This window comes from Poecilia latipinna, unplaced genomic scaffold (assembly GCF_001443285.1).
Source record: "Poecilia latipinna isolate Pla-1442-1.1 unplaced genomic scaffold, P_latipinna-1.0 Scaffold2638, whole genome shotgun sequence".
NCBI lineage: Eukaryota > Metazoa > Chordata > Actinopteri > Cyprinodontiformes > Poeciliidae > Poecilia > Poecilia latipinna.
Window position 1 is genome coordinate 25,038 of NW_015115254.1, and position 14,885 is coordinate 39,922.

A 14,885-nucleotide genomic window follows, 5' to 3' on the forward strand; every position below is an offset into this window, starting at 1 on the left:
AAAAAAGTGAGAAAAGGGAAAAAACCCCTTTTTGTCACAAAAAAAAGATTTTTTTTTTTTTTTTTTTTTTTTAGATCCTCTTCAGAAATTAAACAATAAAATGATTAAAAATGATAATGGTGTAGACATATTCATGGCATGTCAGAAGAAACAAAAATGTGTTTATTTTTTGTTCTGCCGCTCACCAAAGTCTGATCCAGACTTCTAATTTCTCTGTAACTCTATCATGATGTTTCTACCTGCTCACTTATAGCCATTTCCTGTTCTACTTGAATTATGAGACCTGACTTCCTACAGAGTGGCTGCAGGAAGTCATGGATTATTGATTAACACGAGAACCCTCTGATCAGCTGAAAATGTAAAGCGTTTTTTTTTTTCTCTTGATGGCAGATTTCTTTCCCCATGGAATAAATGAACAACAACAACAACAACAACAACAAAGAAAGTAAATATCAGACTTTTCTACATTTCAGATCGTAGGGTCTACATGGGAAGTAGCTGCGTTTTAATGATTTTTCATTGCTGTACCAGCGTGTTGCCGGCTGCATTCCTGCCTGTGCTGAATCCATAGCCTGCAGCATCGGGATCAGGCAGAGGCATGTCAGCATACCCAGAAAAACTTCACACATTCCTGTGCGCTCTGAACAACGACATCTCGCCATTCTCTCTAACAATGTCACGTCCTTATACTGGGTCATCTTAACTGCTGGTAAGTGTCACAATAAACACTGATGACTTTTTTTTTTTTTTTTTTTTGTAGAAGTTAAGGGGGGGATGGTTCCCTGATGGGCGTGGAGCTCATTTTACTCAATGACGGAAACAGCCGAGTGACTTGAACTCTGGGGTTGAAATTCAAAGCAGCGTTATTAGAAAAAGACTCGAGGGAAGTAAAGGTGTGCGGATAAAATGCCGGAAGTTTCTTTCTGTTCTTAAGTTGCAGGTAAGCTTTTCTTACCCAGCTGCACACACACACACACACACACACACACACACGTCCTCGAGTGGTACGTTTGTTCAAAAAGCGAATCAAGACCGGGCGGAATACACCACCTTTAGTACAAAAAAAAAGAAGAAAAAAAGAAAGAAAAAGAGAGATTAGTTTCTTACGTCCGCGTTAGAGGAGAGGACGTAAGTAGTGACGTATGATATGGATTCTCGACCAGGCTGCGTTTAGCGGTTTTTTAAAATAGGTGACATTTACATTATATTTTCGGTGTAAGACCGTTCATCCCGAAGTGAAACCAGGGCTTGAGCAGCACCACACGTGGATTGCTCAATGAAAACACTCCCATAAAAAAAAAAAAAAACCTCAGCGTACCTCCACGGCTATTAATCTAATTAATAATCTATTTTACTTGAGTTTTAAGTAGCATGGCATATTAAGGGAACCGTTTGGAGAATGTCTTAAGGTTTCGGGGCGCCTGAGCTTGATGTGAAACACACCCGGGTAATATTACTCTCAAACAAGGAAGAAAACACAGGGTGGACTTTGTTCAAAGAGATGCACAGAAAGCAGTGGCATTGTACAGTTTTGTATTTGTGTGCATGCATGGACGTGCATACTGTGACTCACGCAGTGATTGAACCGCACAACAGTACCTGCAACTTTCTTTTGCGCAGTTGTGTTTCAAGTTACCAAAGTAAATGCAACATGCTATATTCCAATAGCATGATAAGAAAAAACTATCCAAACTAACTTGTTTTTAAAAAAGTAATCCCTTGTCCTTGTTAAATCATCAAGTATCTGTGATTAACCGCTTTATTTGAAAAGCTTGTTTCAGTTTCATTAGCCACATCCAGGCTTGAACTTTACTCCTCAAGTCAGTAGAATCAAGAAAGCAGTCGAACGAAAGCTGTTTGACTGCATGAAGTAGGCAAAACGATCTCAAAAAGCGAACAAAGCTGCCAACATGTATCAATCTGGAGAGTTTTACCAAGGTGTTTTTTTTTTTTTTTTTTTTAAGAGATTCCTGATGGTACACAATGAGAACTATTCAGCAATGGAGAAAACAAGAAGCGGCGGTAAACCTGCGTAGAAGCAGCCGGCTGTACACCGAAAGTTCATCAACTGCTCTTGTGGGACGTCACGAGAAATCCCAGAGCGATAGCACTGTAGGCCTCAGTTAAGGTCAAACTTTATTATTGGTATAACGTACCACATAAATCTCAGGTCAGTGCTTTTCTTAAATGCGTGCAAAACAAGAAAACATTTCAGAAAAACCAGTCTGACCATTGGTTTGGGGCCTTGAGCTGGGTCGTGCAGCAGGAACATGATGCAAAACACATCACCACCTTTTTTTGTTGCTAAATATGTCTTCATACTCACGAGGCATGTGCAAACCTAGCTGATTGAGTTCTCTTTTTCTCCTTTTCTCTCTCTCTGAAGCTGATGTGTGGCTTTGATAACAAGGCAGTGTAGCTGTAGATTAAGACTCCTCTGCCTTCTCTTTATTAATGTCTGTGGTTTAGTATCTTCTTTGTGTAGCTGGCTCTCTACACCACTGCTACGGTACTAGGCTACCTCCAAAGACTTGACTCCAGCTTATTCTCACACAGCCACTTGCAGCTCTTGTTGCAGTCGCATCCATGTCGGGGGTGCGGGGGGGGGCGTACAGTTTTTTACGATCTTAAAAAAAAAAAATCTCATTTTGCTTTCGTAAGTAAGCTAACTGGAAGCAAGTTTCTGTTCACCGTTTGAGACATCCTTTTAGAGTAAATTCACGAGCGCCTGAAGAATGTTTCTCAAAAGCAGAAGTAGCGGTACAGGTCCGCTGTGAGTGGCAGCTTTGTAACCTAAAAGAGAAGTGGACATATTTTGAAGCTGATGTTTATGCATCTCCCTGTGAGTTTCAAGTGTGCGTGTGTGTGTGTGTGTGTGTGTGTGTGTGTGTAAGAAGCTAGATTTTCCCACAGGGTTTAGCGTATCGGCAAAGAAGAAGAAAAACATGCCGGTTCATTCTGGTAAAGCTTAAGTTTTGATGTCAGCTGCTGTTTCATCAGAGCTATTGCTGTTTCCTGCTGCCGCCTCCAAAGGTATTGTAAATGTAGGTCTGTTTGCTAGTTGTACATTACTCTGACTTGGCTTTATTTGTCATTGTTGCATAGTACTAAACATGACTTGAAATTATCTGATAAAAACTGAGCAAAACAAAAACCAGAAACAAGTCGAACAGTTAACACTCTGCCCATGACCTACTGTTTTGTGATTGGACGCAGTGATGTGCCAAACTATTTCTTGTGACAACTGCCTCGAGTAAGACTAAAGTGTGAAACCAACTTTGAAATTGTCATTGTATTTTTTTTATTTTTATTTTTTTTTACATAAAAGTTGCTTGTTTGCACAGAGCCCAACAGTTGAGATGCGAGAACCGAGGCATTTTTATTCTTTTTGTTTTGACTTGGCCTGCATGAGTTTTTTCACAGCATACCCTTGTGTAATGATACCAAGTTCCTTTTTATAACATGATTTTTGCCTTTATTTCAACAGCTTGCCAACCAGCCTGTAACCTGCCAGTTTTTAGTTTTAAAACAGTGTTGGCTTATTAGCAGCAACGGGGTAGCGTTTTCAGCGAGCAAGAAGTTTGTAACTTTGTCGTGCAGCCAAATTCGTTTGTGCGGGGGGGGGGGAAACATAGAAGTGCAATCTTTCTGCCAGTTTAGCAGCGACATGTCGGGGTAGTTCTGCGTTCTGCTCCTGGATCCGTACAGCCAGAAAAAACTTTGGTCACTTTTCCTGTCATTCCGTTTTATATGACGGTACAAGGATCAGTTTTAATGGTTTCCGTCACTTGTTAAAACCTCGGTGTGCCTTTATACCTCTCTCCAAGTATTGCTGAGTTCTCCCACTTGTCAATAGTGGTTTAAGACTAGTGCCAGTTTCACACTTAGAACTATTATATTGCATACAATTATTTCTTTAACTTGTAGTTAAACATACATGTTGGTTATTCAAAGTAAAATGTTTTAGAGTAACTGGAAAATCTGTTTATATTCTCTTGGTTGTTGAACAGAGAAAGCTATCCAAATAAAACGTGTATGGATTTTAATACATATTTATTCCATATAGTTTAGCTCCTTGATTAGGATATATAGAAAAAAAATATCGAGAAGACTAATCTTTTTTGAACTGTTGACTCGGTTAATGCAAAATTAAAATAGAAAAAAAAAAGAGTTAGTTTTTCTATTTTCTTCTGAAAGCAAAATGCTAGCTACCTCGCTGTAGTTTTCCAACGGGTTTAAACAAAATACAACACGTATATTAAGGGTGAAAGTTCAAAAGGATCAGATTCATTCATTCATTCATTGTGTTCTTGAAATTATCGATCTATCCTAAACGGCAGATCAAACATTAGTTCCACACTGGAAACATTTGGCAGACTTTTTTTCAAATATGCATTTTAAAACAAAAATGCACGCATCACAATCTGAATGTATTAAACGTGTTCCTTTTTTTTTTTTTACTTTCAACTTATTTATTGTAACCTAAAACTTTGAGATTAACCTGAGCTACTTTCCTGCCATCGGTGGGCGAAATGCACTGACGGTCTGATGGAAGCCACAATCAAAACGGTTAACCTTGTTACGATCGTCAAGCAGAAAACCTCTTAGCTCTGGTCACCGACTGATTAAGCATGGCAAGAAATTGAACCGTTGGTTTGTCTCAGACTTTTTATGTTGGTTTACATTAGATACAATTTTGTTCTCGCAGAAAATACCTTTACAAGCCCCAGCATTGAATTTTACACCTGCAGAACTTCTGTGCACCATAAAACCTGATATGGCCATTTAGTGTTAAGTATATCCCCTTTGTGGTACCTTTTATTTTAATTACACATTAACAAGGCAAAAAAAAAAAAAAAATGTATCGCCTATCTGTTGATGTTGTCTTGTGTGTCTCCACAGTGTGAAGGTGGCCTCCTTGTTCTCCATGTCTTGCTAAAGCTTCAGACGTGGGATTAGAGCACCATGTTGGAGCCTCAAGAATCTCGATACAATATCGAGGAGTGGCTGATGACCCTTCGCTTGTCGCAGTACATCTCCTTCTTCCAGAAGGCTGGATATCGGGTTGTGGAAGACTGCAGAGGACTCACAGATGAGCGACTCCTGGAGCTCCAGGTGCTGCCGACCGGCCACCGTAAACGAATCCTCTGGAGTTTGGAGGCACAAGGGTTGAAGCAAGAGGGTGGAGAGAGAGGTGAAAGCGAGCAGGATACTCGGGAGAGTGATGGGAATCAAAAGAAGCCACCGTTACTCCCGAGACACGTTTTCCGTAATTACCGAAGCACGGGGGTGTCCTGTCAACATAACCAACCGAAGGAGAACAGGGACTATAATGTGGAAGGGAGTCAGACTTTGCCTGCAGGTGCAGGACTAACACCAGATCCTGAGAACCAGCCCGGTCGCCGACATATTATTCCACCAGTACCTGCCCCACGAAACCTCCAGCTTGCACAGACGTCTGTGTCCTCACGTCCCTGCTTTCCTACCTCCATGCTCTCGAGCAGCAGCAATGAATCGCTTCCCACCTCGGAAACGCCCTCCGATTTCGAGGCCTCTTCAGAAGAGCAGTGTCAGTGGAACTGTGACTCTGTGCCCTCTGCAACCGATGCTCTCCGTCTAGTGCTAGCTGAAGACCAAGAGGATTTTTATGGTGAGATGGTGGAAAACTCAATCTACGAGGCACAACCAGCCGGCCCGCGACTTACCCGCTCCTACCGGTTAAGGCACCGGCCTGTTCCTGAAATCCCCAGCGAACCTGCTGCTGCGCTCCTGGACAGGTACTGCTTTTTAAGTTAAAAAGCGTAGCTGTAGAGTTAATAAAACTCGATTCTCCTTTTATAGACCCGCCGTAGCATTTACACACACGTCGTGCTCATTAGACGAGTCATCCAGAACGTTTTTGCGCTATACTCGGTGTGCGCATTTACACAGTGGGGGTTTAAGAAATTAATTGCAGCCACAGCATTAATTAGTTGAGAATCATCTGCTGCATTCCAGCAAATTATTACTACCAATGGCAGAACCTCAACGGCTCTACTAGGCAGCCCACCCACTGTAAAAATATGTTTAAAAATAAAATATGCACAAAAGCATGAGTCCGTTGCAACCAAGCTCAGAAAGCTTTGATTTTGGCAGAGTGTATGATTACTAGTCTGATGCATAAAAAGGTAAAAGGTGCCAGGATTTTCCAAAGCTGCATCAAGCATAGAGAAGTGCAGTGTTGACCTGTTACTGTAAAGTGCCATACGGTGGTTGAGAAAAACATAACCAGTAACGATGTAGAGTTAAAACGGCCCCACCCATCATTCTCATTAAGACAAGATGTCTGTTAAACTGTAGATTAGCTAGTAGGGATGATCAGTTTTCCTTATTTTATTGCCATCAGAAAAAAAGAAAAAAGAATTTGTGAACCCATGAGAACTCTGATAATCTCTATGCGATCTGTGCAAGCCACAAAAACATGCTTAAGATACAATTGAATACAATTACTTTATACTTTATAACAGCATAGTTGCAGCACCAAATCTCAAAACTTTATGATTATTAGATTAATGGGGGGCGGAGGGGAAGCGACTAACAAATAGTTTTTTTTTTTTAATCATCACTATGATAAATGCCACAAAACTTTAGTGAGATTTTTAGTTCTCATCTCCTGTCCCTACTGGCTCACCTGAAGGAGTAGCATGACTAAAATGACACTAACCAGCGAAGGATGCTTATGCTGCTCTCTAAAGATCAGATCAAGCAAAAAGATGTAATACTCTGCAAAACTGAGACTTAAAAAAAATTATGTTAAATTTCATGTGGTTTTACTCCTTATTTTTGCTTTAGTCTGTAAATAAAAATGAAAAAGACGATATATAAAAAACCAAAATGTTATTTTAGCAACAGTAGACGTAGCTGTTGGTTTTGTGTTTTTTTTTTTTTTTTTAAATATAAGATATTTTTTGTTTTGCATTTCTGCACAAATATCTCAACACATTTTAAAATGTGATGTTTTTTTTTTTTTTTTACCCAAGCTTATCATCCCATTAGAATCTGATACTGACCTTACCCACACAGTGGTTTGTGCCCAGTAATTCCAGCAAAGAACAGCACTGGGTTCAGAGTGAAACTGCAACTTTTCCTGTTGCTGATCCCTGAAAAGCAACAATCCTACTCCTTGTGAGCTCAGAGTTGCATCTCAAGCCTCTCAAAGTCTCACTTGGCATTTAAACCTCAAAGTTCATAGCCCTACAATATGTGAAAAGACTGACATATGAAAGCTAATTTAGATATTGCAATAAAAAAACAAAGCAACCTCTGCTGTTTAAGACGGAGGATTGTAGCATAGCTTAGTAGGCAAAGGCTGGTCAGGAGTATCGGGACAAACTACAGACCAGAACAGCCGGACATTTTGAAGCAACTTGAGGATTCTGTTTGATCCGTTTCTTTAAAACAATCAAGTTCTTTACGATTTAAGAGATGGTCACTGCATAATCAGTCTTTCCTTTTCATTGATATGCACCGTTTTCTTCAATTACTAGACCATTGACGCATATGTTAATAAACGGAAACGAGGTTCTAGTTTTAGAATTGAGAAGATTTGTAAGAGAACTTCAGTGCTAACGTTGAGAAAAAAAAAAATCACAGTTTGCATCTTGTGTGTGCGTGCGTGGGTGTGAATGCATATGCACATGTAAAAGAAATAAAATAAAATAAAACTATGCTTTTTTCTTTTTACAATTTTATAGTACAATGACAATCTCTTGCTGTCCTCTGCTAACAGACTGGCTTTTACAGCAAACGGTATATTTCTGCAGGGAACATGTTTGGACATCTCTTTACCAAAATCCGAGACAGTGTGCCAACAGAAATGCTTCAAATGAACTACAAGTCACGGTGCTTGAAATCAAAGCATCAGGGCTTCCTTTGTTTCTACAAGCCCAGGAACGACCACTGAGCAAAAAGTACTTTGGATGACAAAGTTAAATTTTAATCAGACAAAGATAATCTGAGCAAACAGACAGTGCCTCTTAGGAGAAAATGGTAATATGTGAGAAAAGTTATATACCCAAAAACCTTATAACTTGTTGTGCCACCCCTGGCAGCAGCAAATGTATCGCGCATTTCTGAGACCAGACCGGGTTGTCTTTTATTTCTCTCTGAAAGAACTTTGTTCTAAAATTCGTTACAAAAATTGTATTAATCAGGCCACATTGAAGCGTTCTCCAGACTAAGCTGCTTGTTTGCAGGTGAAGTCGCACCATTTCAATCTAAATTAAGCCCAGACTTAGACTAGATTTAACCGTGTCTAAAAAAAAAAAAATAAAAAAAAAAAATTAAAAATAGCTGAAATCGGTGGGGATTAAGTGCTTGTTTGCTTGCCAACGTTGCCATTGCTTTCAGACGTACACCAACGGGGAACCGGAGGAGTACGATTACGTATCCCACAGAAACGAATGCCCTTCACTCTGCACTTTTATTTGGACCTTTTGAGTTGTGAAACTTTCCTCAGCTCTGAAGGTCTTTATGCTTAACTATTTCTCCCACGAGCTCCACTGTTGGTTCTAATCCACTGATTCTGCTTCCTCCTCAGGAGCGCACAAACAACCAGCCCTGAACACCTAACCGGCTCAGAGCGTCCCACTGGTGCAAACGGCATACAGAAAGGTATGCACAGACTTTCGGCTACATCCCCTTTATCTCGGCTATGAATATTTCATACGGCAGCGGAGTCAGCGGTGCTGTTGTTTGCCCGAATGAAAGCTGGGGGCTTGGGGGGAGGGGGGAGGGGAGAAGAGCCAAGGGTAGAGCGTGGGTGCGGCGGGGCTGTTCGAAGGCTGCGTCGCGGGAGAAGCCGACACCCCGGTTTCAAGCGCTCATCTCGCCGGGCATATGCTCTCTCATATCTCCTTCCTCGGGGAGACCTTGGTATATATTCCTGTCGCACCGCTCTCTCCAAAGTTTTCCTGAAGTTGTTTAACTTTGGTAGCGACAAGTAGGCTTGTAGTGTAGTGATTTTTATCCGGCTTGCTCAGCGATTCCCCCCCACCCCCCCACCAGCCGGGGGTATGTTGGGGGGAAAGACTGGACTCATACGAGCGGATAATGCTTTTCTTTCACAGGATCTTATCGCAAAACAGCTTTAAACTTGTAAGCCTTCATAGGGTGTTAACAATATTTGTCACTCTCCTGATTATTTCTCTGCCCTCTGACACAGATTTTATCTGTTGTATCTACTTTATTGTTATTGGTAACTTTTACTCTAACTCTGTAGCCTCTTGGCAGGCGATGTTTTGCCAACTTCTGTCCGTGTGGAACAAAATAGGCAGTGAGGATAGACAGGGAGGCGAGACAGTGGGAGAGGGTTGGGAGAAACAAGGACGAGACGCATGCAAAGCAGGCTGAGAGAGACCGAGGAGGAGGAGAAGAAGAAGCCAAATACGTCCCAGAACAGGGACATGGGGAGCCCGAGTCTCAACTAGCAAGTAAAAAAATTCCCCTAACTAAGATTCAAGCAAGGAAGACGTTATTTGACATATGATTCTCGTGGAGCACATTTGAAGGGTTTATTCCATGATGAGATGTGGGATGCATAAAAAAAAAAAGAAAAAAAAAAAAGAAAAAGTGCAGTACTGTCTGAGAGAAGGATGTATTCAGTAAAAATGCATCGCTGGAGGCATGCAGGCATTTAATTTCTGCACCTTGTCCTTCGACACTGCTCCAAAAACAGCACATGTTCTGTTTAGTGTTTTGCTCCAGCAGCCCTGATGCCCCTCATTCCAACATAAGGCCTTGTGCGATTTTTTTTTTTTTTTTTTTTTTTTTTTTTTTGTGAGTGGCACACATACAAAATCGCAAATGTCTGACTCGACATTTATATTTGCAGCTCGGTTAGTTTTCTGAAAATTCTATAAATCTGAAGTATATCTGTGGTGCAAACATGTCATGGCAAGGAAGGAAGTCATAACAAAGGAAACCATAAGAAAGTCGTGTTTTCCAGGGTTTTGAAAGGGAAACGAACTGCTTTCAAAGCTGCCGGCACGTAGCGGCGTCACTGTATTGTGTAGCGTTTCCACTTTCAATCGATCGTGGCGTGTAAGTACAATGGAAAATGAGAAAATATCGGGAGTCGCACTGTCGAGATCATTTCATTCCATCTATTCTGATTCTCGCCACCGAAAGACTGTTAAAAACAAGGCTGCAAATCTAGATAGAAATTCTCATTAATTTCAGGGGCATATGAAGCTGGTGTCTTGGAATTTCTGTGCCGAGAATTTCTAAGAGATCACCAGTGAATGTTTATCCTGGAGATGAAAGGAAATCTGTCGTCAGTGCAAATGGATAACGTTGTGAATTAAATTCCAAATTGCTGTGTGTCAGATCGTTGCCAGACAGATCAGATGATCCTTTTTTATTTTTATTTTATTTTTTATTCTTCTTTATCTGGGGAAGCTGGGTATGGCGTACCAAAAGGAAGAATAAAATTTAATCACTGGCAATATTATTAAAACAAAAACAAATATAACAAAAGTGTAATGGATCACTGGAATAAAAGGTTTAATTTTTTTTTTTTTGAAGAGCTATGATGTGCTGATGGAGGTGGTAGTACTGAACACAAATGTATGCAATTTGAAAACTACAGATTTACAAGAGTAAAAATCAGTGTTGTCATTAAAAAACCTTTTATTATTAATAACCTGAGTCGAAAAAAGACTAAGAATTTGAGGTTAAGTTGGTAATAGACAACTTGAGAGGAACTTACGTTGGTTTTCTTTCTTAGAATCAAACAAGATTCAAACAAAAAGGGAAAAACAACTTTTTGCCATTTTTAATCCAAGAAAATACATGTTCAGATCTATTAAAAACTCTAACAGACTGTGCCTGAAAGCATCACAATAAACTTCTTCCAATGCAGAATAGCTACAGTTCAGCTCCGCGTGACGGAGGTTGTTCTTTTGGCCATGATCACAGGTGAGAGTTGGAAAAGACAGACATTTCTCTGCCAGGTTTAAAAAAAAAAAAAAATGATTTGGAAACAGAACTAAAATGAGAATGACTTTGCAGATAATTTGATTTACTAATGTACCCGATGCAGCAGAACGCTGAATTCCACTCCCTTGATCCCAATAAACCTGCTTACCTATTAAGAACTGGACAAGGACATTTCGGTCTACAAAAACCCCCTTAATTTTGATCCAATTTAGACAATCGTAGTAGTTTTTTTCCAATGTGTCAGGATGCGGTACCTCCTGTCACAGCAAACGATTAAACAATAAAAAATATGTACTTTGTTTAATTGTCTAAGCTTCTCTCTCAGCATAGAGGGCGTCAAAAAAAAAAAAGTGTTAATTACAACGTGACCTGCGCGTCCCTGACTTGACTCATCTCTTTACTAACTCCGAGCCCGATAGCGGTGTCGAGGTTGCCCAGACTGCTGCTGAACAAAGTCTGGTCCAAAGCAGATAAAGAATCCTCTGAGAGAAACGACGGCGCATAGCAGACACAAAGCCTCTGAGAGAACGGTAGAGGGGAACAGACAGCAATAGAGTGCAGTGGCATCAGCGGGGCCCCTCGGAGAGACCCACGAGTGGCCTGAAGGTCGGCTGATAGAAGGTGATTGATGGTCGCTATCTGCCCACCAAGCTTCTCCGTGGAGAGGGTTGCAGTGTCGGAGTGCAGTCCATCATCCAGCATTCTGACCTCTTCATACGGCTTGCAAAACCGACTACTTGCCCCGCGTGCTCTCCTATAATGGCGAGGATAATTGGAGAAAGAAACTTTCTGCTGGATGTTAAAAACACCAACATTTATGTGGCAGTCTTTTCATTTGGTCCTCTGCCCTTTTATATCTTTGTTTTGTCTCAAGGCGTCTTTAAGTGTCTGAGGGTGATTCAATCTTTGTAAAGTCTCAAAGCGCATCTGTCCAACCGCCGATGTCTCTCTCTCTCTCTGTGTGTGTGTGTGTGTATGTCTGGCCCTGTGGCGACAACTTCTGGCCTTCACAATCCTCAGGAGGGAGTAGTGTCATTTTTCACGGTGACAGGAAGCGGCCTACGCGCTGTAGCTCCAGGTCTCCAGACTAATAGTGTCTGGTTTGAGTCTCTCTCTCTCTCTTCTTCTTCTTCTTCTTCTTCATCCTCGCTTTCCGCCGACCACAGTTCCTGCAGGAACAAAAGACGGAGAAGACAGTCTTGGCAGCGATGCTGTTCGTTTGAGACGGTCCGAGGAGGATCAGACTCCCATTAGCGTAAAGAAGAGGGCCGAGGCGGAGAGATAGGCACGCTGAGGCATAAAGGGAGGGGGGAAAAAAAAAATAATAATTGGTTTGTGCCTGGATGGATCAAGGGCTAAGACGTTTACTCAGATCAATGAGTTGGTTAAATGAAAGAGCCCTATAACATCTAAGTGATTTGAAATTCAACCGGAACAATTCGGTTAAGCTGCTCACTTTCAAGCTCCACATTTTAGGCCTTCACGCCATGTTTTTTTTCTTTCTTTCTTTTTTTTTTTTTTTAAAGTTCCAACTCTTCGACAAAGCCACCTTTGTGTTTGTTTCTGTCTCCTTTTTAGCTCCACTTCAAAGAACCTTGACGCCCATCGCTCCCTACGGAGAAATATTCCTGTACAACAAGCCCGGCTCGGCTCCGGTAAGACGGCGCAACACTCCCACTCGTGGACGAGTGACGAGCAGCTCGACAAAGAGGAACCAGCGTTTCTCAGATCTTTCACCAGCATCTCTGCTGTTTCAGCCACACTCACACCGAACTTCCCTTCGCAGTGTTAATGATGTCACCCGCGAACACATTGCAGAGTGGAAAATGTGCTTGTTTCAGTGTGCTCTCCCCCCCCTGAGGTTAATTGAAATGTCACCCCGCTACTAAAGTTAACATAGTTTAGGGCGCCGACTTGATAAGGGTGTCCTGCTGAAAGATGGACGCGTTCTTTTCGTCCGATGCTAATCTCTGCTGCTCTCTGTAGGAAAAAGGCGCCAAAGACGGGTTGCAGGGCTTTAAGGCCAGGATGAAACCGAAGAAAAAGAGGTGTGTATGCTGATCTGATGCCGCCTTCACAAGGTGCAACCCTACCAGCATGCCTGGGTGGGCCCCATGTGGGGAAAAGGAGGGCAGGCCATATGGGTTTGTCCGTGGGTTCCACGATGGCCCCACATGGGTTTGCCCATGTAGGGCTATAGCCCACATGGGCCCTATATGGTGGTGGCCCACATGGATTTGTCCATTTAGGGCCCATGTGGGGCCCATTTGGGCTGTGACCCTACATGGACAAACCCATGTGGGGCCATCGTGGAACCCGCGGACAAACCCATATGGGACCCATATATCAGCCCTCCTTTCCCCCACATGGGGCCCACCTAGGCATGCTGGCCGCGAACAGGGGAAGCTGCCTTCCCTGCTTCTAGAATGCTGATGAAAAGCCTTGAATTCACATTGTTCTGCACTTCACAGCCACGAAGTTCAGCATGTTTCATTTAGATCTTATGCGTTGCTTAAATAGATTTTAGCAATTCATAAGTGTAAAGTCAATAGAAACGATCTATGAAATCCGCAGCATCTGAAAAGTGTAGCACGCATCGGAATCCAGAGCAAGAATTGTCTGCCGCCTAATGAGCAAACGGAGAGTCAAGTTCCTTTGTCTCGGTATGAAAACTTACCAAAAACATGGCCGTTCTTCAGCGGGCACACATGAACGGGCGAGGAGTGACTACAAATGAATGCCAGGCATTTGAGATTTCTAGTTATAAGAACGTTATATTTTCCTTCCGCTTTACAGTAGTTTGCTGGTTTCCTAATAAAATTCATTGAAGTTTGTCCTTTTAACGTGGAAAAAGCACCAGCTGTTTCAGTGAATCTGTGAGGAACTGTGTGCGCGAGCAGTTAAAACATTAATTTCACAAATTTTTTTTTTGTATATGAATAAGAAAAATAAGTAGGGGTATACATCACTCCCTGCCTCTCATTAATGCTTAGCAAATGATTATCTCAACGTTTTAGGAAATTCAATGATTAGCCTTGCAGAAGTTTAGATGCGAGGATCAATGTTGCATTCACTGTGCTTGTTAGCTAATTATGTAGCTCTGCAGCTAGGCTAAGAGGTCTTTTATCTTTTATTTTTGTCGAGCCATAAACTTCCTGAATCTTCAGGTAAGAAATTAATTTTGTTTTGAGTTTTACTTTTTTTTTTTTTTGTCCGTGAGACCAACATAGACCAACATCGCCAGCAGTTCTAATGTATTTCAAGTGTCGTGATTATATCATTTACTACGCTTTGAGAGATTACATATAGAGCGCTATAAAGTCAGGTTACATCCGTTTTTGAATTCTCCACGTCATATGTGCTCTTGCAGAAAAAAAGCCAAAGAAAAAGAGAGTCCTCCGTCCCCACCTGTCCCCAACGCAGACGGATACTCGACCGTGAAAATGTGTGCCAGCATGCTACCTCGGGCCAGTCTGGACACGGCTTTTTCCACGACCCCCGACACTGCCCCGGCTGGTTTGGCGAGCCCCGTCCCCGAAGACGAGTCCATGATCATGGTGGAGTGCGACCTCTACACGGAGTCTGCAAACTGTCGAGGGATTGTGACGGACAGCGCAGAGCCCGATATCTCGCCGTACGCCTGCTTCTACGGAGCTCCCAAACAAGCGGTCAAAGTGGGCTGGCTGGACAAGTTGTCACCTCAGGGGTGAGTTAGTATGAGAGGCCCCATAGGCCAAAACATACAAACTCTCTTACACGTACTATCAAACCCTCTCACACGTACTATCAAACCCTCTCACATTCGCTATCAAACCCTCTTACACGTACTATCAAACCCTCTTGCACGTACTATCAAACCCTCTTGCACGTACTATCAAACCCTCTTGCACGTACTATCAAACCCTCTC

At 42.0% G+C, this 14,885-nt stretch overlaps 1 protein-coding gene across 5 annotated transcripts in view; it reads left to right on the forward strand.

The window, feature by feature from the left end:
• Window positions 1-540: 540 nt before the first annotated feature.
• Window positions 541-14,885, forward strand: part of LOC106938595 (arf-GAP with Rho-GAP domain, ANK repeat and PH domain-containing protein 2) — a 48,848-nt gene continuing 34,503 nt past the window's right edge. Inside the window, exons 1-7 of one of the 5 annotated variants that reach the window (XM_015020688.1) lie at window positions 541-709; window positions 2,914-3,033; window positions 4,903-5,777; window positions 8,579-8,652; window positions 12,556-12,632; window positions 12,964-13,025; window positions 14,348-14,683. In XM_015020688.1, coding sequence (XP_014876174.1) covers window positions 4,966-5,777; window positions 8,579-8,652; window positions 12,556-12,632; window positions 12,964-13,025; window positions 14,348-14,683 — 1,361 coding nt within the window. In that variant the 5' untranslated portion in view covers window positions 541-709; window positions 2,914-3,033; window positions 4,903-4,965. Of the gene's footprint in view, window positions 710-799; window positions 941-2,913; window positions 3,045-4,902; window positions 5,778-8,578; window positions 8,653-12,555; window positions 12,633-12,963; window positions 13,026-14,347; window positions 14,684-14,885 lie in introns of those variants that run through there. The other 4 variants (XM_015020689.1, XM_015020687.1, XM_015020692.1 and 1 more) reach the window with 4 other exon arrangements.